This window comes from Vipera berus (genome assembly GCF_964194415.1).
Source record: "Vipera berus genome assembly, chromosome: 6".
Classification (NCBI taxonomy): Eukaryota; Metazoa; Chordata; class Lepidosauria; order Squamata; family Viperidae; genus Vipera; species Vipera berus.
Genome location: NC_138208.1, coordinates 75861674 through 75885207, shown reverse-complemented (window position 1 = coordinate 75885207; position 23534 = coordinate 75861674). Strand labels below are relative to the sequence as shown.

The window sequence follows — 23534 nt, the reverse complement described above, 5'->3', positions numbered from 1 at the left end:
AGAATGGGGAAGGGGCTACAAAGGAAAAATCTTCTCAAGCTCTCAGTTTCTATATAGGGCTCCTTCAAAATAGAATCAGTTTGGAAGAGGTAATAAGGAACTAAAGACTTCTTCTTCTTCTTCTTCTTCTTCTTCTTCTTCTTCTTCTTCTTCTTCTTCTTCTTCTTCTTCTTCTTCTTCTTCTTCTTCTTCTTCTTCCTTCTCCGACTCCTCCTCCTCCCCCTCCTCCCCACCACACACATGCACTCTCATTTTATTAAAAAATAAATTACAAACTAAATATTTTCTGAAGACAAGAAAAGGGTCCCAGGCTAGATCTGTGCTGTTTGGCTATTGCTGGTAGGGCTGCTACACTAGACTGCGTGAACCACTGGAGCATCTGCGTCTGTGAAGCAAGGAACTTGGGGGACAGGTCTGGTGCGGGTGGTTGTAGGGAGGTGGTGGAGGTGGAAGTGGGGGCTGATGAATGATTTTCACTGGGGTCCCTTGGAGCCCGCTGCCTCGACAGTGCAAGGGAGTAGAGTTGCAGGAATCAGAGGACACATAGCGCGTCAAAGTCTGGTTGAGGGCTGGCTCCATTCGAGCGAGGCACGGCTTGTCCAAGACTATAACTTTGACAATCTGCTGACACTGTACAAGGGTCCCCGCTGAGGCAGGGTAAGAGGGTGCCAATGCTGCCTCCAGCCTTTCCCGTGCCACATTAGGATGTGTGCTGGGCTCCACTCCACTCTCGAGCCCCGGGAGAGAGTTGTGCTGGTACGTTTGAAGCCTGTTGTGAATTGACACCTAGTTTAGAAACAGTCAGAGAAGCATTAAATGTTACAACACTTTTTCCCAGCTGCTTCTGCAGGCTGCCCTTCACCCAGCCCACCTCCAAATTTTTCTCCAAAAGCCATAGCCCAGCTTAAGCATTGCTCCAAAATCCTCCACCCCACAGCCTCCTTTGACCCCTCATTCTCCCACTCCCACAGCCACACCTTCCCCAGGGCTTCCTTCTTGAGCCTCATAATAGCAAAGGCAGTAATGCTATACCCACAGAGGGCACAACCTCAACCATCCAGATGGAGTCAATACAAGTGGCACCCAGAGCAAGTGAAAAGCATAAGCTTGAGGTAATATATGCTGAAGGCATGACTACACTGCCTCTCATGCTATCAAAAACATCTTGTTACTGAGAGTTTTAAATGTTCACTTAGATTTTTTTTTTAGGCCCCTATTTGTCTTTTGCTTGGAAAAAAGGCAACGGGGAATGAAGTGTTTCCAAATTCTGCTTAATGCAGGCCTGTTTTCAGATAAGCTGTGCTTTATGACTGGCGTGCTCAGAAACTCTTACATCATCTTACAGTCCATAGGCTAACAAGGCAGAAAGAAGAAAGGATAATTGAGGTTGTACATCTTTGGTGGGGGGAGGAGATGAAATTTGCTGACATTCAAGGAAAGACTTGAGCTCTTCCTAGCTCGTGTCTTTCTGAGCAGGAAAGTGGCACACATGACTCACTACCCTGTTTACAAAAGGAGAAAATTAAAAAGGGAACGGGGGGGGGGGGAAACCAAGCACAAATCTGACATCTTTCAGCAAACTTGCAGCTCGCTCTGATCCACTCAATGGTTGGCAAGCGAAAGGAAATGGTTTTTAAATCTTCCCGCAAAAGGAAAAGAAAAAAGTACCCATCCAGTTTACACAATGATTGAAAAGAAAATAAATCTGATGAAATGGCAGCAGATCAGGTAAATCTCAGAGAAAATGGAGATGCTTGTTTCTGCTAAGGAGGGAAGGGGAGGAAGAAGGCTTGAAGTATCTGCAGTGAGGACCCCAAAGAATTCTTCAAGTTCAGTTTGTAAACAGCAACTAAGATGGCGTTCCCTATGGAAGGAATTTAGGGAATCTATAAATAAAAGTTTAAAAGAAAGAGTTTCAAAGAAGCACAGCTACCCTGTAGACTCGGGAGAGTAAGGGTCAACAAGGAGTTGGAGAATGAGGTTCCTTTTGTGGTGGAGCAGTGGCAGATAAGGGGCCCTATCTGCCTAATTCTGGAATTCCAACCAGGATAAAGCTTTATGAATTCCTTGGGATCCTGAAATGAATATTTCTCCATGAAGAGGTGTCTGTTTTGACTCAAAATGGAGATGACCATCCCTGTAGGGCATTAGCAGCCATGCTGCCAGAGTAATGACTTAGTTTTTATGAATCACTTTATGAGGAGCATGGCCTGAGCAACAAGTAGGCCCAGAGTGGCTGATTTCTCAAAGGCTACAGAAGAGAAAGCTGAAGGGCACAACTTGGATAATAAGGATGAAACCAAGTAATTATAAGGTGATGGAGCTTGGTGTCAGTTTCGAGGTTGGTGAAGACAATTCATACTGATGGAGAAATGTATTCTCTCCCTTAGAGGTAGTTGTGGCACCTCCAGAGAAAGGGAGATGCTGCTGAATGAGTCTTAGGAGGGTTTTCCTGGTGAACTGGGGTCCTGGGAAGGGCTCTTACTGTGGAGATCTGTCTCCAAATAAGAAAAATAATACCATATTGCCCAGCAATCCCTCCCAGGTTGGGGAACATTTGGTCTAATCTTCCAACCCAACACCCACCCCTCCCAGTGAATCTTGCCCAGCCTTGGGCAGAAGAGCTACGAGGAAAAGACCAGGTGAGCTGGGAGGATTGGGGAGATTCTATGCAATGATAGGGACCTGCCAAGGAGTTCATCTCAGCTCTGTCTCTGATTTCTCCTGAAAGGGTGCTGGGTGGGGATGAGGAAGGAGCAGGTTAGTTTCCAGAGTTCGGCCGCTGGCTCCGTGAAGGATGTATTAACAATTAGAGAAACGGCTTGAAAAAAATGCTTTGAAGTTTAATCTGGATTTGAAAGTTGTATTACCCGTCCTAGCAGTAACTTTTTATTGTATCTCTGGAAATTGGTAAAATTGTCAGTCTGGCAGGGGAGGCATTGATTAAAACCTGAGAAAAGAAATAACAGAGAATGTAAGAAGGGCTGGACTAAGGGAGAATTACTTACCTCCACTGCTGCGCATTCTACTTACCTCCACTGTGTTCTCCGGGCCTTTTTCTCCTAAATCTTTTTTGCCTTTGAAAATAAAAGAGGACTTTCCTTCAGTGATGCAACCTACTCTTTCTGCCCTACATTAGGACAATTGTTGGTATTCTACGCTGGGCCAGTGTAGAACTTCGGCTTGCTAAGCTTCTCTCCCTGCCCATCTTCAAACAATCTACATCACAGTCAAGGCAAGTCAGTTATTTTGGGCACCCTAGGCAGAAAACCCCACAAGTTCATTTTCCTGGCAGCAAAAATGCAACAATAAAATAATTCACCATCAGTCATTTTCTGTGTCACATCAACCTAAGCAGACACCATGATACAGGTATCTTCTTCTATCTTGCACCATTTGCTAATTTGTTTGGAGTTCATACCCAAACTTTGCACCTGAGAACAGGCTCCATTCGTGCCCTACCACAGAATTTCTGTGAGATATGTTCAGCTAAGATTTAGTAACTAGTTAGTTAGTAATTAGACATTTTGTGAGTTTCCAAGGTGGGAGATGGAGTTCAACCTGGGTTTTTCCACTTTCAGTCCAACATTTTATCCAATATTGGTTTGTTTAGGCCTAATCATATATCTACTGCTTCTATCCTTCCTTTCCTAGTCAAATATTAAAAAGAAAATTACTTCCTGGAACTGAAAATATAATTTTGGGAGGAAAAAAATAAAATACAGATCAATTGGGTTTATACTAATTTAACTTTCAGGTCTCCTCCTCCAAATATAATTTGGTAAAGATAGTATAATTTCCCTAATCTGCCTTTCAAAAAGACAGTTTTGAATGATTACTGAATCTATTTAAGAACCTTCATTCTTTTAGCCTAAAATAGATGTCTTCATATATCCCGCTTAGTTTTATAATTTACTGTCTATATGGCAGCACTTCCATATTGGTGAAAGGTTGGTTCACATGGTGTGGTAGGATGGAGGGTTTGTTGTCACTGTGTGTTGGGGGGAGAGAGCACGGGGGGAGGCTCAGCTAATCTCAATGTACACATGTTGTACTTTGACAATAAAGGTTTATTATTACCAGTCCACCTAGTTTAATATAAGGTTTATCCACTTTGCTTCTTCCCTTGTCAGGGATGACCTAGTTTGGGGAACATCAGCATTATGAAATCAGATGTAGACTTGCACATATCTGGATAGCTCAAAGAATGAGCTTCTGTCGGCTGTTAATTCAATTCTATCATAGAAATCAGCATGAGATCTGCAGCTTTGGGTTCTTTTTCAGATTAACAGGTAACCAAAAGATGAGATGATAAGCTTTTAATTCTGACCTGGAAAATCCCCAAATGTGGGGGGATGACATGGCAAGGCTTGGTATGGAATTGGTTCTTTGTGAAACACAGTTATGTTGAAATTACTTAAGCTTGGGGACATTTTAAGGATAAGATCTGCTATATTATTGCTCAAAGTTGCTTTGTCCTTCCTTTTCCTATTATCTTAATTGTTGTTATGAGGTGAGCAAAGATTGACTGTTGTTCTAGGTAGGAAGTGAAGAACCCAGGAAAATTCTAACCTGCTGGAGATCCTTGCTTGAATTGCATTTCCATCTGAGCCCCATTGGTTTTTAAGGAAAGATTCTTTGCCCCATGCTGTTTCTCCAGCTCCCCTAAGAAGACATGGGAATGGGGGAAGAGGAGGAAGGTATAGATATATAATGGAGAGAAAGAAAAAGAAAGATGAAAATGAAAGAAAACAGCAATAAAAACAGAGGAACGAGACAAAGAAAAAGAGCAGTCATGTTTGCTAGATATTGTAGGAAGAGAGTCGTGGCAAATAATCAGGAGGAATCTGGTAGCACTTTTCTGTTGTACCCATTTTATTAAAAGTCATAAGTTTTCATGAGTTGCAGCTCACTTCACCTAATGCACAAAGTGGCTAAACTAATGTAGGACTTAAATTGGGTTGAGATAAGGTAGAAAAAAGAAGGAAAGAAGGGTGGTTATGGAAATGCAGGACAGATGAGAGGCAGATTATAAGTACCATCCTTATTACCAACTGTATGACCTGGTCCTCACCCGTGACTCCTTAAATTTTGGCAACAACATATACTTGCACATGACCATCACACCATGACCACTCATGCCATATGCCAAATTCTCCATGAAGACCTAGAATAATGCTTCCTCAGTTCTTGCCTCCTGAAACCCCTCCTTTACTTGAGATTCACTGATGAAATTTTCATTATATGGACCTATGGAAAAAAATTGTTCATCAAATTTTATCAAAGCCTCAACAACTTCCAGCTCACCATCAGCTTTAGCAGCAGTGCATTTGAAGAACAAGTCCATTTCCTTGATGTCCTAGTAACAATACAGAATGGATATATAAACATCACATTATACATGAAACCTACAGAGACCTATGCATGCTTAAATGTTTCCAGTTTCTGCCCACAACACACTATCAAATCTATCGTCTATAGCTAGACTCTGAGCTATAATTGTATTTGTTCTATTTCATTTGATTGAGATGCTCATTCAAAGTCAGGCGTTTGGGAGACCAAACACATTATTAGTAAACTACATTATTAACAAATTACAACCAATCCTGGGCAGTTTTGTCATGAACTGTGTAGCTCAGGGGTGCCCAACTGCCTGGCCATGGCCCACTACCATGGCTTGAGCTCTTCAAAAGTCGGCCACAGAAGTGATGGGCAACTACACACATGTGCATGAGCATTCCCAGTTGTGAGAGCAGTGGGCAGGTGTGCCTGGCACTTGTGCAAATGGAGCTGCATGCACTTGCCCACTGCTCATGCAGAACCATCCCATCTCCACCCTCCCTGGCTGGTCTGCAAAGCTGAAAAGGTTGGGGAACTCTGGTATAGCAGCTCCATACTTGCATACAAAACATCCAATCTGAAGCAGATTCTCATCAGTATTCAGAAACAAGGAGAAAATGATTTTAACATGGGAAGCAGATGCTTGGCCCTATATTCATTTTATCAGACTATCACAGGCTCCAAAACATTTCACCTATAAGGCTAAAGGTGCCTTCACTTGCTCTTCCTCCAATGTGATATATGCCATCATCTGCCAGCAATGTCCCTCTGCATTCTGTACATCTTAGACAAACTTTGTGCAAAAGAATTAATGGACACAAGTTTGACATCAGCTCTCAAGACAAGGACAAAGCAATATCAGAGCATTTCAGCCTCCCAGGACAATTCATTACAGAATTCAAACTAGCCATTTTGGAAAAAAGAAACTTTAACAACACTATTGGGGGAGATACTATTGGACTTACATCCAACAAAAGATTTCAAGCCATCTCAGAAGGTCTCAACAAACACAATGGGTTTTTAGCACAATTGTTAATTGACAGAGTATTTATAACAAGCATCTGCATAACCAATCTGTCTTCCCCTCCCTTCTCCTCCTCCCCCCAATTTAAATTCTGCATCAGCCTAGCCACTCTGGGCATCTGTTGAAGTGAGCTACATCTCATGAAAGATTTTATTAAAATTCGCTGGTTGGAAATGGTGCTAGCAGGCATCTTCTGACACAGTGGCTAGATATGAAGAAGCTATAATCTATCCCAGTTGGGAAAGATAGAAAATATACTACCCGATTTGCATATACATATGCACACACAGACACACACACACACACACACACACACACACACACACACACATGACGGTTTGGCCTTCTATTTATGTTTTGACAAACATCAAGAATTCTAGGAAAGCTATCTACATTTTAGGCTAAGAAATCACAAATTGAGTAGATTGGGTAAAATAACCACAATCAGGGCAATCACATATATTCCTTCCCCTGGATTTGGTGTGTGCTCTTTGAGCCAAAAAGCATGGAATGACAAACCCAGAAGCTCTACCTCTCTGAATTTGCCAATATCTGTTTCCATGATGAACTTTGATTCTGCAAATTTTGCTTTATCCCACTGTGAATAACTGTAGCCGTATCTAGAGAGCTCTTCAACTGAATGAATGCAACGGTACATAGGTAAGGAATATTTTTGTGTATATGAGGGGAAGTATTATTCAGTAGTAATGAAAAAGAGGAACTTGCAGGATTGTGCAGCCAAGCAATTAATTAGCAGTCACATTAGGAGCACATAATCCATATAGCATTCCAAAAATGATGCCAAGTTTTCTGATATACGTAAGTCCTGGATATTATTGCATCAGCATACTGGACTTATATGAACTAATCCAGCATACATTCATTTTAAAATGTTCTCATTACTTTCCTATCCATCTTACCCATTTCTAAAACTAAGGGAGTAATTTATTTATTAATAAGGTAAAGGTAAAGGTTCCCCCGCACATGCGTGCTAGTCGTTTCCGACTCTAGGGGCCGGTGCTCATCTCCGTTTCAAAGCCGAAAAGTCAGCACTTGTCCGGGGACGTCTCCGTGGTCATGTGGCTGGCATGACTAGACATCAAAGGCACACGGAACGCTGTTACCTTCCCACCATAGTGGTCCCTATTTTTCTACTTGCATTTTTATGTGCTTTCGAACTGCTAGGTTGGCAGAAGCTGGGACAAGTAACAGGCGCTCACTCTGCTACGCGGCACTCGGGATTCGACCTGCCAAACTGCCGACCTTCTGATCGACAAGCTCAGCATCCTAACCCACTGAGCCACTGTGTCCCTTTATTTATTAATGCCATGTGCAATTATTGATATGAACATAGGAACATCATATATCTAACAAGCTCAGTGACTGACTCGGGTTTAACATGATGTTTGAATTCAATCACTGTGATTCGTAAATGATATTTCACAACTTGAGCTCAGGATGTGAACTCAGTAACACATAATAACTTTTTTGTTTATAGTGGGGAAAGAGATTACCCCAGATAATAATATTCCTATATTCTTACATTTATCATGAAGCAAAAAGAGAGAAAGGAGAAAGAGAAGAGAGAAGAGAGGGGAGAAAGAAGAGGGGAGAGAGAAGAGAGAGGAGAGAAAAAGACGAGAGACAAGAGAAGAGAAAAGAGAGAAGAAAGAAGAGAGAGGAGAGAGAAGAGAGATGGGAAATGTCAACGCTGCTAACATCAGATATTCTTACTTTGACAACATGTGGAGAGGCAGCTTTGCTTCTTTAAAACTTGTGTGTTACTTTTAGAGTTAGAAATAGTTGATGCTGGGGGGAGTAGGAAGAATGTCTCTCAAGACTGTTTTGAAATAAGAGAAGATAAGAATTTGGCAGGTTGTTTAACATGAGGGAAAGCTTACAATTCAAAGTAATTGGAGAATGTGATTTATTTAATTAGAGGGAGGAACTGTGCTTTGATACTGTGTGCTTAGGGGAGGGGAATCCAGATTTCGGCTTAACCATGTACGTGCCGAATCTATGGTCTTTTGATTAAAGACTCCTTAAGGTAAAAAATACCTTGAGGTTCTTTGAAGAATTGCATCTGTTGGAACCATGACAGGAGAAGAAAGAAAGAGAAAAGAGAGAAGAGAGAAGGGAGAAGAAAGAAGAGAGACATGAGAAGAGAGATAAGAGACAAGAGACAAGAGGAGAAGAGAGGAGAGAGAAGAGAGAGGAGAGAGAAAAGAGAGGAGATAGGAGAGAAGAGAGGTTTAAAATTATAATGAATACTCTTAAACTGTGTATGTATGCAGTTGAATGAATATAATTTAAAAGAATAACCTTTCTGCTTTCCTGGAAATGCTCCCCCAGCCCATTTTTTAAATCTGAAATGGCATCTCTATCAATGATAAGCATAAAAATAGACAAGACACGGACATATGTACATACAGACAGAATGACTGCATGGAGTCTGGAACACGCTGGGAGTCTTACATTCAATTCGAATCTGTTCTAGCTCCATCACCTCTGCTATTGATTCTTTGAGATCTTCCACAAATTTTTGCATTTCTTCAGCATTTAGGGCACAGAAATGAAGCACCTGTTTCTTCTCTGAGCCTGAAACTGGAATCACCAAAGTGATACCATGGGGATAGTCTGTGAAAAAGGAGAGGGGGGGGAGAGAAAAAAACTCTGAAAATACTACTTTCAGCTTTATGTACTAAAAAAGCAAACATCTAGGAGGGATTAGAAAGTTTACTGGAATGGGTAGCCATAATAAATCCTTCTTCATCATCGCCCACCTATGCAATGAGCAGTAGGAACAATCTTGAGCCTTGGGAGGAAGAGCCACAGCCAAGGCAACAGTCAGATAAATGAAATCTGAGTCTAGAGCAGAAATGTAGTTTGGGAATGCATCTCAGACATGATGCTCAACAGTTTCCCCAGAGGTAAAGGTAAGGAGAGGGGGAAGCGTATTCAGACTCATAAGATCTGTTACAGTAAGGTTCCCCCACACATGCGTGCTAGTCGTTTCCGACTCTTGGGGCCGGTGCTCAACTCTGTTTCAAAGCCAAAGAGCCAGCACTTGTCCGAGGACGTCTCCGTGGTCATGTGGCCGGCATGACTAGACGCCAAAGGTGCATGGAACGCTGTTACCTTCCCACCGTAGTGGTCCCTATTTTTCTACTTGCATTTTTACGTGCTTTCGAACTGCTAGGTGGGCAGAAGCTGGGACGAGTAACAGACGCTCACTCTGCTACGCGGCACTTGGGATTCGACCCGCCAAACTGCTGACCTTCTGATCGACAAGCTCAGCATCCTAACCCACTGAGCCACCACGTCCCATTGAGCCACCGCGTCCCATTCTGTTACGGTAATCTTATAATAAAAGTAGTACAGGTAGTCCTTCATTTATGACACTTTTGACCAGGATTTCTGTTGTTGTGAGTTGTATAAAGTACAGAAGGGGAACAGCTTACTTTTCAGAGTATAGCTTTCCTGGAGGTTTTCAAGCAAAGGTGGGGCAGCTATTTGTCTAGGGTGGTCGGCAGATTCCTGCCCTGGGCAGAGGGTTGGACTACATGACCTCTAAGTCCCCTTTCAGCTCTAGGATCCTATGATTGTTCTATGTTTGTTCATTTCTGTTTATTGTTCATTTAAGCCTATAACTGAGGTTTCCAACCAAATACTGTATTGCCAGGCATGCTCCTGGTTCACCTTTTCATCCAATCCAGTCATTCAGAATTCCACAGCCACTGTATGTGTCCAGTTTACTGAATATTTTTATCTAAGTTATTAGATAATTTTGCAAAACTTTGCCATATTGGGGGAGGCGGGGTTGCTTGTTTGTTTAAATTGTATGAATTTATATGGTATGGAATTATGGAAGTACAGATAGTCCTCGACTTACAACAGTTCATTTAGTGACTGTTCAAAGTTTCAACGGCGCTGGAAAAAGTGACTTATTACCATTTTTCACATATAGGACTGTTGCAGCATCCCCATGGTCACCTGAGCAAAATTCAGATGCTTGGCAACTGACTCGCATTTATGACAATGTCCAGGGATCATGTGATCACCTTTTGTGACCTTCTGACAAGCAAAGTCAATGGGGAAGCCAGATTCCCTTAACAACCACGTTACTACTTTAACAACTGCAGGGATTCACTTAACAAGAGTGGCAAGAAAGGATGTAACATGGGGCAAAATTCACTTCACATCTGTCTCACTTAGCAACACAAATTTGGGGGCCAATTGGGGTTGTCGGTTGAGGACTGCCTATATTGGAATCATGCTTAACCAGTCAAGACTGTGTGATAGACAAGCCAACCTTTCTTCAAGCAGTTTTTTTTAAAAAAAAAATAATATTTCATTGATTTTCTCATTTTACAATTAGCAGTTTTGATTCATTCATTTGTATCTCATTTTCCCCCAGGAACTTAAGGTAGCATACATTGCACTCCCTTGTCTTGTTGTTTATCCATCAACCATCGTACGTATTCGGTTGGGCTGAAGAGAAGGACTGGCCCAAAGTCACCATGGCGGAGTGTGAATTAGGGTCTCTCCAGTTCAGATTCTAAATGCTAAAATTCACCATAACCAGAACATCACATTTGCTCTGCCTCTTGAATGAGCCTGTTTCTAACCCATAAAAGACGACACATTTATCCCCTCCAGGGTCATCAGGCAGAGAACCAAGTAGACTGTGATAAACTTACATTCATTCTCAAACAGATGGAACTGCATTCCTAAGAGGCCAACTGACTTGCAAAATGTGTAGGTTGAGGAACTTTTCTTCTTGGGGCAAAGCTTGAGAATCTGTTAAAGGACACAGATGAAGAGGGAGGGAGAGACAGAGAGACAGACAGAGAGAGTCTTTCAGAAAGATCAACAAAGGACAACAGGAAAGTTGAAGGTCAAAATAACACCATTCAACTACACCATGGTCGTCAGAATGAGATCCTAATGGGATTATGAATGGTGTGAGGGGCCATACCCCCAAAAGATGAGGCATGGTGAAAGAAAAGAATAGGGCTAAAAACATGCTTAGTGGGATCCAGTCCAAGCAAGAATCTGGTCTGACCCCACATAGAATTTGAAGGTCAGCCAGGACAGCCAAGTATTATCACATGCTGGGTCTACAGTAAATAAATTAATGCCATCAATTAATTCTCATTCTGCCTTTACTTTGATGATAAAATCTGAAGGGATATTGGGTTGCACATCCAAATCTATCTAAAAGCAATGAAACTCCAGGCTCTCACATTGTAGTCTAAGTTATTTAGACGTGTCACCCTTCCCCTCCCCCTTGTTGTAGTGCAGGGTTTCTAAACCTTGGCAACTTTAAGGCTTGTGGACTTCAATTCCCAGAATTCCCTAGGCAACCATGCTCATGGGGGATTCTGGGAGCTGAAGTTCACAGTCTTAAAATTGCCAAAGTTGGACACCCCTGTTGTAGGGCAAGCAATCTGCATGCATTTTTAAAATTTAGAAATAAAGACAAAGGAATTGCAGGGGACTAATCTGTGTGGAAAATAACTGGAAGTAGTGAGGAAATTTAAAAATAAAAATATATATGCTTTTAGTATTATCATGGAATCATATTTTATATTTTATAATAATCATTTTATAATCAATTGCCTGAGTAGATGCTTTGAGTATATGGAGGAAAATACAAGCCTCAGCTAGAGGGAGGGGGAGAACAGGAGTTACCATGGGGCCCAGTGTGAGTCACCATCTAGGAATTGTTTTTAAGTACCTTCTGGTGCCTGGTACCCCTGGCAGGTGTAGAAGATGGGAGACATCTCTCCTCTAGAATTGATAAGCATGTACATATATGGTCTGAGTAAACAGGATAGTAAGGGAGGGATCTTATTAGTATAATGTAAGCAAACAGGGGCAGAGATAATGTATTCTGTTTAGGCGCTTCTGACAGATTGTAACCTCCAAAGCCTAAGCCAATGGGGCCATGGGGGAGGGAATGGGGCGTCGTGATAGGATGTATAAATAATATGTGATTTTGGAATTTGGGGGTGTGGTTCAGTGCTTGGCTACATTGCATTGTTTGCCTTCCTGAATCCACCACGCTTTGCAAACCGTTACTTTTTAGACTTGGTTGTGAAGTCTAATAAACTTCTTTTCTATTTGTAACTCAAACGAGTGGATTTCAATTTGTGACTATTTTTGTGTCTAACATCTGGATAGGGGTCCTGTTATCAGAAGGGGCTGGAACTCTTTTTTTCTAATTGTGTTTTTCAAGCCATATCAGACTACCACTCATCCCTTATCAGCTCCTTGCATTGGAAGGAGAGTGTGAATTGGAAGAGTTCCAGGCCTGGAGTCTGGGAGGGTGGGAAATAGGACAATCAGTGTGGAGAATGATTGCTGTATGGGGGTTAAAGAGTTAATCCCCTTATCCTTCCTTCTATCTGGGTTATGTCATAGATATCAATTCTTTTTTTAAAACAAAAAAACAAAAAACTTCAAACATTCACACAAATGCAAATTGCACAACGGCTTTATGTTCCTCTTGCCTGGAAGAAACTATACTGCTCAAAAAAATAAAGGGAACACAAGATAAGACATCCTACTATTAAATACAGTACATTGTGTTGTTTAAGTGTTCCCTTTAATTTTTTTGAGCACTATATTTAGCTTATAGTCTTGTGACTGAGAGTAGAGAAGCGAGTGAAAACCATGCTGAAGAGTGGACCTCTATTATCTCTTCCTGAGGGAGTCCTGTCAAATCACACTTCTCCATTGCTCGGATATTTTATCCTAGCAGTTTCCCTGCGTTCCTCTAAAAAACGAAACAGGGTGGATTCTTTACAGTCCCTTTTGCCACCGCCACCGCCCAGCTTGGCAGTCAAGATGGCCTTTTCAGTGCTTGATCCACAGGGTCTTTCCCTACACTCTGGGGGATACAATGATCGATGCATGAGCAAAAGTTAGCCTTTTGTTTCCATGGATTTCTCTGGCTTTATCAACAGCTGGCATCGTACGTTTAAGGCCTTGGCTTTAGGTATCAATGTCCTGTCTCAGAGCAGTGCTTGAGTGGGGGCTTCTACCCACTCAGATTCTAAATCTGTATGCACTTATCATCCCACTCCCAAAAGACGTATTAATTGGGTGGTAATTAATCTGCTCAGACAAGATGCTTTTTCCCTAATGGGAGCAAACGTGACTATTCTCGGTCAACAAACTTGCAACTTCCAACGTACAGTAGCAGCTGAATTTTTCCCAGCTATCAGAATATGGGAACCGATATAAACTGTATCTGGGAATACCCAATTCTCAAATTTCATTAGGAAAACAAACAAACCAGCTCAGCAGTAATTATAGATTGGCCATAATATGTGAACAACTCATTAGAAACATCATTAGGCTCCCTGAAGCTGGGAGTGTTATAAACAGTGTTTCAGTGTTTCTGGCTTAGACTACGCTCTACAAAAATGTGTTGCTTCATCTAGTACGGAATCAAAAGATAATTAAGGATAGATCAAAGTGCCAAGTTTGTCAATTTTATGCTGATGTAGAATGGTATTTCCCATTTCATGATCTATTTATCTTCATTCATTCCTCAGTATTCATATCTGGGAAATTTTTATGGCTGCCTACTTGCTCACAGCGACTCTAGGCGGCTTACAAGCAGTAAAAACACACCATAGAAAATAAAAAATAAAAATAAAAAAACAATATTCCCCATCCCCACTGGTGACAATACGCAGTCCAATGAGCCATTTGATGGGCTCCATCCCATCTGGGATACACTAACATCCGATTGAGACTATTGCTGCATGGACTAAATTAAATGCTTTCCACCCGTCTGTGGTTCAGAGGAAAGCTGCCAGTCCTAATCTTCACCCTGGCACAAGGCCTGCAAAACTTGTTGTCCTTATTTAGCATGCTTAGAGCCCATTAAGGAAAGAACTTTGTGGATTCCTCCAATTTGGTTGTCTTCCTTCCCCATAAAATATCACCAATTAGAAGAAAAACATCCACTCATGTATGATGGTGCTGGGGCTGTGGAGGAGTGAGTTTTGACAGGTCACTAATAGGGGGAATTAAGCATTTATCATGGTTTGCTTTACTTTTGCACATTTTTCATGGATAGGCTGAATAGACTTATTGCCTGAACCAAAGCAATCGGCTGATATCAGCTGGTAGCCAGGTTGGTTTTAGAAGTAAGTTAAAGACCCTTCAGGAAAGGTGCTTTACCTAGGTCCAAAAATAGTCTGTACAACTGTTGACAGGTATGGCAAGAATTGCACCATGGAGTCCTACAGAAGGATTTGGCTCTTGCTGTCTCACTTCAGTGTGCAGATTCCCCACTACTTCTACTGGCTAGCTACTGTTCAGGCTGCTCAGAGATTGGCTCAGAGACGTAGTAGATCCATGGTGATCCATTTGAAAGAAGCAGATTCTCTCACTGCCCAAAGTAGAAGAGGCTTGCAAAATAAGGCAAGTCAAGAGACATATGTATGTGTTAGAATATGTCTGAAGATTATTTTATTTGAGTATTTACACTTATTAAGGCTCAGAAATGATTTCTGGTTTCTGAGGGCACACTCACACCAGCTTAAAAAAGGAGGATAGGTGTCAGAAAGATCCCATCCCACAGTCACCTGACCATAACTTTTATGATCCTATAATCCCTTAATTCGGGGTAGAGTTGGGCAACTGGATAGAGCTGACCTTTTCTGGATGGATGCCCTTCCTGACACCTAGGCTGAGTTCACAGCAGATATTTTTTCTTTGTGCCTAGGAGAAACATCTGCCGCTACCTAGGATTGAACTTTCAACCTTCTGATTGGGAGGTGAATATCTTCACCACTAGACCAACGCACCACAGTCATCTGACCATCAAATGACAACTAAAGCACATCAGACCCCACCCATGATAAAACCATCATGCCTTGTTGCCTGCCAAAGGAGAAACTATGACTTTAACATTGACACAGCTAAGGAGAACTTTCAACTGCCTCTGGTTGGAGATGAAGAGAAAAGGGCAATATTATAAGGGGTACTTTGTACTCTCTGACTTTGCTTGTTTTCTTGCAGACATTTCATTACCCAAACCTTCAGTGCTACTAAAGAAATATAAGGAAATGCCACAAAAAAGGCTGTTCTGGCATGTGTATATGGTTGTATGCAAGTGAAGAAAAACCCTAAATGGGGCTGCTTCTGAGAAATGTTTGGCTCACTTAGAGTGTAGTTGCAACTATTCAGCAAGAGAGGAACTACTTGGAACATCATTCCACATCTCAATCAACTTCGCTGGCTGCCAAATGGTGTTCGGACTCAGTACAGCCATGAAAGCAGTGAGGTATTAAGTATTAGGTCATACAAAATATTAGGTGACTGCAAACAATAGCATACTTGTCTGAATATGTGTGGGAAGTTACAGGACTGGTCTCCTGAACACTCCTCTCCCAGATCCAACCCACAGGACTTTGGTAGAGAGAACAGGAATCAAAACATAATGTTCTTCCTGCCGTACTAAGCTTTTGTTACTCAGAGGGAATTTCATAAAGAGAGGCGCATTTAAAATCCAATTCCTAGGACAGAGGTCCTGTGAGCCTTTTCTAAAGCACGGTTCTAAACCTCTGCAGTGATTCTTAAGCCAAAGATCCCTCACCACCAGCAGGTCATTGAAGAGGAAAACTTCTCTCTGGTGGGCAGCGTGTTTCTGCACTTTGTTCACGTCGGTCACTTCATAAAGGCGGCTACAACAGACCAAACGGCGATGAGGCACCGACAGCACCTGCAAGAAAGAAACCGAGTGGGAAGGTTCCCTCCGTAACCACAATTGCAACACACATTTGTGATCCCACGGAGTTTCAAGACCTTTGGGCAACTTCATTGGCCCTAGAACATATAATTTCTCTATTACCCCCCGTAGATCGGGCTCGCAAATTGGGGGTCCTTCTAGATTCACAGCTCTCCTTAGAAGATCATATAGGAGCTGTGACTAGGGGGGCCTTCGCCCAGGTTCGCCTGGTGCGCCAGTTGCGGCCCTATCTAGACCGGGATGCCTTGCGTACAGTCACTCATGCGCTCGTGACCTCTCGTTTGGACTACTGTAATGCTCTCTACATGGGGCTGCCCTTGAAGACCACTCGGAGGCTTCAACTGGTGCAGAATGCAGCCGCACGAGTGGTGTTGGGGGTCTCCCGATACTCCCATGTTACACCTCTGCTCCGCGAGCTGCATTGGCTGCCAGTTGCTGTCCGGGTGAGATTCAAGGTGCTGGTAATGACCTATAAAGCCCTACATGGCATGGGTCCGGATTACCTACGGCAGCACCTGCTGCCGGCATCAACTTCCCTCCGTCCAGTGTGCTCCCACAGAGGAGGGCCTCCTTAGGGTGCCGTCGGTCAAAGAGTGTCGACTGGTGACCCCCAGGGGGAGGGCGTTCTCTGTGGGCGCGCCAGAACTGTGGAACCGCTTGCCGGTTGAGCTCCGGATGGCCCCCGGCCTTCGCTCCTTCCGACGCGATTTAAAAACTTATTTATTTGAACAATCTGGCCTGGTCTGATGGGTTTGGGGTTGGATTTAGTTTTAACACACTTTTATTATTGTATTATATTGGGCATAATTATTTAATTCTTTTTAACTCTTTTTAACTTTTGTATTTACATTTTGATATTTATTGCCCTGTACACCGCCCTGAGTCCTTCGGGAGAAGGGCGGTATAAAAATTAAATAAATAAATAAATAAATAAATAAATAAATAAATAAATAAATAAATTTCATCATGAGATGTTCTGCTTGGATTTCTGTGGCGAAGATGCTGTTGTTATGTCTGCCTCTTGGTGACTTAATAGGCAAGTGCCCTCCATCCTACCCTGTCAAGCACAGCTTCTTTCAATTGTTGGATGTTCAACTTGTTGGATGTTGTGAAGACAGGGAGATTCTGTTGCGGATTCTGCCAGGAAAAACCTACCTGGCCTATCCAGCCAGAAATGGCTGAAGAAAACAGAACCCCAAGAAAAACAAATGCACGTACGAAGAACGAGGGCTTCAGTCACCATTTCACAACCACCACTATCTTGCCTCTTTTGATTCCCACTGCAAATGCTGTGGACTAGGATCAGTGAAGCTAACTGCAATATGGAATATGTTTTGTGTTATGGACTGAGATCTGGGCTGTGTGCGTTTGTCCTTGTGGGTGGGTGGTGTTTGTGAGAGAGCCTCCCAGAGGGACCAACTCAATCTCAACTGTTTGTTTCTTTTCCCCTTTCCTTTGTTCTAGGGCCCTGGCTTTGCTGGATATAATAATGATTTAAATCTTTTAGTGAAACTGTGATGCTCATTATGGGAAACAGACTTAGTTTTTAACTCATGCTTCTCCAATGGATCAGAAGGAAGGGGGTGTCCCTTATTTCTTTGCCGATAAATCTGGAAAGCTTTCTCTGGCATAAAGTGGCTGGTGGTCTATACTTAGCTCCCCAACACCAGTTTAGGAGGGATGCAGCAGTGTTACAGGGTGGAAATCAGTAGGCGTTCACATATATCATGTGTACGCTTCACCACAAACTTGCTATAACATGGAATATATCCATTTATTTTCACGCAGCTTATGAGAGGCACAAGTGAACCGTTTCAGGATTTTCTCTGTTCATCAATTCCCTTTATCCTGCCAAATCAAAATAGATAGTATAGGAAGCTGTGTATATAACCACAATTATGGAATATAGCTATACGTGCCTAAGGCCTAAAGCTACTAAGTGCATTTCTGGGGAGGATCTGGAAATTGCTAATTCAAATGATGGAGAACAGCAAAAGAACGTGCTGTTGTCTTGAGATCTACAAGAAAATTTTGCAGCCTCTCTTGTAAAAAGAGTGTCCTGCTGAGGCTTCCTTTAAGCAGTGCACTGCAGTCATCTTAACACCCGGACATTTCTTTTCCAATAGACACAGATTCTTCCACAATTACTGGGTGTTTTTGTTCTCATAGGATTGTTTAAATAGGCCAACAAGGTCCCATTCTGGGACCTTGTTTTTAAAGAGTGTTGCGTCTTTAAGCACATTATCTGAGCTTCATGTTAGGAAATTTCATGACAGGACACATGTGGAGGAATTTACCACACCCTGGGGATGATTTCAGGGAAAAGTACACGCTTGAAGCCATAATTTTGGCTTTTTTATTGTCTCCCGGTGGACACCCCCTACCTGACCACGTTTTAGTTGGAACAAACCTCAGGAGGACACAGAAAATTGCAAAGGAAAAATAAAGATAAAATATGGAAACAGAGTTGTATCTTGGGCTTGCTTCCAGTAAAGGTGAACATGGAAAAGCTCAAACATAACATTCGTTCGCTTTATAACTCTGTCTTCCATGTAGGGCCACCGAGCATATGTTCCCAAGTAATAATAATGGTATGAAAATTATCCTTGCTGGAAAAAAAAATCAAACATATCCAGTCATCCAACTTCATGAGCAAATGATTTATTTTAAAAAGGATGTGGGATCAAAGAAGATAGATTGACATAGGTAGGGACATTAGATAAATGAAGAAGAAAAGAAAATAGGAGGGAAGCAGCACAGGAAAGTCTAATGCAGTTTTATTTAAGATGTATGGACTTCAACTCCCATTTGGTTGGGGAATTCTGGGAGTTGAAGTCCATACATGTTAAAAGTTATCACATTTGAAAACACTGATCTAATGCAGGAGTCTCCAAACCTGGCAACTTTAAAACTTGTAGACTTCAACTTCCAGAATTCCCCAGCTAGAATAGGAAATTCTGGAAGTTGAAGTCCACAAGTCTTAAGAGTTGCCAAGTTTGGAGACCCCTGATCTAATGAAAGTGCAGTTTGTGATAGAGTAATTGGATTCCATGGGGATGTTCCCAGGTTCAGCCCTTGCTGGCATCTCCATTCAGGAAGGATTCAATGAATAATGGGAAAGACCTTTTTGGCTAGAGGCAGGAGAATCCTCATTTATGGTTAAAAACATGTCAAGATGGGACACGGAGAAAAGAGGCACAACTTCGATTGCACAATTGCAACTTCCATCTTGACTTCTTTGCCCATACCCTGTGAGAACCCCAAGAACATACAGAATTTCTGCCAAAGTAGACAACATTAAGATAGTATCCTTTCTTCTTAAAATAAAAGTAACTGCACTTTTCATCAGCATAATACAATAGATATGTACTAATGATGTGCAAAGGCTCACCGTTTTCATTCCCACAATCGATTTTTCTACTTTGGTGACATAAGTTACATGGTCCTCATTGGATTTGAGCTCTCTCTGCTGAATCCTTTCATAAATTCCCACCACCAAGTCACGGGGAATGTCAGCTCCATCATCCACTCCTGTTAAGTCAAAACAATATAAACACTCTTTTTTTTATTCATTCATCATTCTTCAAGAATTCTTAACATACGAAAGTAACAGTTTACATGCCATTTTCTTCTCCAAAGATTATGGACAAATGATTTCCTACAATTTGTGGCCAGTAAATGCTCTTGTAATTTTGAAAAATGATGCAAAGATAATGGACATCCTTCGAGGAGTTACCCTTTATCAAATAACTGTCAATGTGGATCGGACCAATCACAAATTGATCAGAAATGTTGAAATGGCTCCTCGCTATTCTCTCTAGCTCTAACAGAGGTTCCAGGATGACCTTGTTTTTTTTCTATGGACAAATGGACACATTTACCAGCAAAGTATTTAGCTTTTTATAATACAATCCAGTTTCAGTCTTAACATCCATATAGAAATAAATGTAGGACTAAAGATCATCCTTAGGAACAAAGCTGAAGGTAATCTTGTGCTTTTTACCATCCCAGCTTCCTTTTAAATTTTGTTCTGTGCTTAAAAAAGTGTTCTGAGCTTTGCCTGATGGTGCTTCGACTGAAGATCATAGGCTTGAATACAAAAATAATAGTTGAAAAATGTAAAAGAGTGGGGTAAGCATGCAACTGGGAACATTAGCTGCAGCAAATTCCACACTGGAGATTTCAAGTCCGAGCTACAGCCATAACTGCCCATAATTACATACAACAATAATTTCTACCTCATTGTACACCTGGGTTTACATTTAGATTTGGTTTAATTTAGAGATCAGCAACCTGAGATTTTAAGGCTGCCTGTTGCCCCAGACCTTGTGTTGGCTCTTAGATTACAAGAGCTGAAGACTGGAATTATGGTTTCCTGACACATTAAGTCGAAAACACACAAAAATGGTCACATATTAAATATGCTAAATATTTAATGAACCACATTAAGTGACATGGAAGTCAAATGGAGCTCTTTTAATGCTCCTCGGTGGTATCTTAATTAATTCTCTATTTTTAACCCAGAAAGAATGAAACTAAGTTGGCTGGAAATATAAAAATGTTTCTAGATAAATTCATTTTTATTAAAGTTATGATAGAACTTAGGAACTGAATTGTTTGCAATGCAAACTGAGTGAGACTTTTTTTTAAAAAAACAACAACAAAACTACAGGCTTTTTATCCAAGTCAAGAGTATGTATTATAATGGTACAGAAATATATTCTTCAAAAAAATTACATTTGTTAAATGTTAAATTGTTGCAGTAACAATGCAAATTTTGAATATAATCAGAAATCAGAGATACAACATCTTTAAAGGAGATAATAGAGATTAGATCCTGAATATTTATTAGAATATTTGAAAAAAAGCAAATGTGGAAAAATCCATATTATAAAGTATAGTCTTTTACTTTAATTAAAGGTTAACATAAATGCTGAAACCTGTTCAAGAAAATAAGAGAGAAGTATATACTTTTTCTGTATGGTATGTTTTTATAAAATACTGTTAACAATACAAACAGCAGTCAGCTATCTACATGATAGACCGCAGCCAAAGATGTAAATGGCATATTATACAGACATATGCACATGTGTGTTCAATAATCTTAATTTGAAATCGCAAAATATAATTGTTTCTACAGCTGTTATATAATCAAAATATGATTGAAAACTGCAGCGCGAATCCTAAAATAGGCTTAACTGCAATAAAAAATAACCCCAAGGCAAAAGCCTGATGGTCTCACTCCCTTCGCTTAATTATCCTATTTTCTGTGGCCTTCAGCTAATCCCAAAAAGCTAAACACAACATCCAGTACACCAGACAATTGTTTGTATTTGGTCTAGATGTACCACTAACATCTGCAAACATGTTTTATCTGATGATGTTGAAAGTTTTATTCCACTTTCATTATTAACCTATTAGCTGAAATGTCACAACCAGCATATATTTTAGCTCTTTTAATGTTATCTACAACATTATTTATTTGAATTCTGCCTTGTTCAGAATTTGGAATAAGGAACAATATGCTTTAGCCAAGCAATGCCCTCACCTCTTAGGTTCCGAATGAAGTCCTCCAGCATCATCTTCCTGTCAGGTTTAATGTTAGGACTGTACATATCCGTATTAAGAAGGATGATGGCAAAAGCCAATATGAAAATGGTATCTGGATTATGGAACTGTTGGACTACATCTGGATTACACATGCAGTACCTCTGGCTGCAGAGGGAGGGAGACAAAGTCAACATATAATAAGGCAAAATTGCAATGTATTCATTACTAAATGACTCCACCCCAGTTTTACAGGTGTTAAAATTATTTACACTCACATTTCACTAGGATAATATGACAGTTGTGTAAATTAATTGTCAGAATCCATGTAAGAAATAATCTTCCAAGATCAAAGGATTATGTTTCTAATTGTGACACAGATATTGTGGAAAGGACATCATAAAGAATAAATGCACCATAAAACTTGAGAGAACATGTACTTTTTCACAAAAAGGATTGGGGAATTTTTTTAATGAAATTTATTAAATTCGCAATTCTCAAACCATCTATAATTTGATTTTATTCAATGCTGTTCTTACAGTGAATGAATAAATAAAAATCTGTGTATAATTAAGGAAGATTACAATACAAAATTGTATAAATTATAAGATAAATGCATTGATTGAATGAATTATGTATCAGATTTGGGTCAAATCTTATCAATTATGTAAACAGACTTTCTCCAAAATGATCTGTCTCCAACCTGACCCTTGAAGTCTTCAGGTGCTGGACTCATTGCCACTATGCATGAGTCCATCCATCTCATTGCTGGTTATTCTTTGGAACATTTTTATTCATTTTAATTATTTTTAAACTGTTTCTCTTTTTCTTTAAAAAAAAGTATATAAGAGACAGCCTATTACTTTGATTGCTTCATTTGGGAGGGGAGGAAATCTACCCAGATGTTGTGAGAAGATTAGAAAAGCCCACGTACAGAATGGGAAGTGAAACCTCATATGTAAAACTAATTGGATAATGTGATTTATGACATGTAGATAAGGGTGGGGATTGTGTGTGTGTTATGATGGGTTTGGGGGGAGGAGATTTCAGATTCTGGCATCCCTCCATGAGTGCCAATGTTTTGTTTCATTATTAAGACTTTTTAGAAAAACAATGCTTGCATTTTGTTTGAACTGTCTCATTTATCGGAACCATGACATGTACGTCAACAGCCGCCAACCTTTTGGGCACCAGGGACCAGTTCCATGGAGAGAGGTTTTTCTGTGGACTGGAGGGGCTATGGTTTCACGTGCTGCCTGCATCCCGTGGATGGGGTTTTGCTTGTTTGCGTGGACTGGTTGCTGGCATGCTGTGGACTGGGGGTTGGGAACCCCTGTTCTGCTTGTTTCAGCTTGCTTTGCTGTGTAATAACTTTTAATCATCCCAAAAGAGGTGGGATACCTTTAAAAATAAAATGTGCAAATGTGATCCTTAAGATGTTATTAGAACTTCTATTAGTCCTTGCCAGCATATCCAATAATAAGAGTGATGCAAGTTGGAATGAAAAAAACATTTAGAAGGCAACAAATCCTAGTCAACTTATTTTTCCGTCCTTTCTTATTTGCTTCACTATTTAATCTCTTTTTCTTCATACCCTACGTTGAATGAAGAAATTGACAAAGTAGCCTCAAAGTAGCACAACGTTTACCTGAAGGCTTCAATTAGGCGTTCCACTTTCTGGGCTTCTCCCTGCACCCGGATATGGGCTTGAAATTTCCGTAAAGCTTCATCAAGCTCCATGCCAGAGAAGTCCATCTCATCCACTACACAGCTAAAAAGAAAAAGAAAACAAACTTCTTGACTCTGGAGAGGAATCTATCAAGAAACATAAGGGAGAAATAAGACAATCAC

The 23534-nt window shown here is 40.9% G+C and overlaps 1 protein-coding gene across 1 annotated transcript in view; it reads right to left on the bottom strand.

Moving 5' to 3' along the window:
* Window positions 1–312: 312 nt before the first annotated feature.
* IQSEC3 (IQ motif and Sec7 domain ArfGEF 3) overlaps window positions 313–23534 on the bottom strand; it is a 203933-nt gene continuing 180711 nt past the window's right edge. The window contains exons 6-14 of the mRNA XM_081331876.1: window positions 23332–23454; window positions 21685–21851; window positions 19528–19667; window positions 15984–16109; window positions 11065–11164; window positions 8840–9001; window positions 4573–4665; window positions 3034–3077; window positions 313–786 (exon numbers count right to left, since the gene is read on the bottom strand). Coding sequence (XP_081188002.1) covers window positions 349–786; window positions 3034–3077; window positions 4573–4665; window positions 8840–9001; window positions 11065–11164; window positions 15984–16109; window positions 19528–19667; window positions 21685–21851; window positions 23332–23454 — 1393 coding nt within the window. The 3' untranslated portion in view covers window positions 313–348. The remainder of the gene's footprint in view (window positions 787–3033; window positions 3078–4572; window positions 4666–8839; window positions 9002–11064; window positions 11165–15983; window positions 16110–19527; window positions 19668–21684; window positions 21852–23331; window positions 23455–23534) is intronic.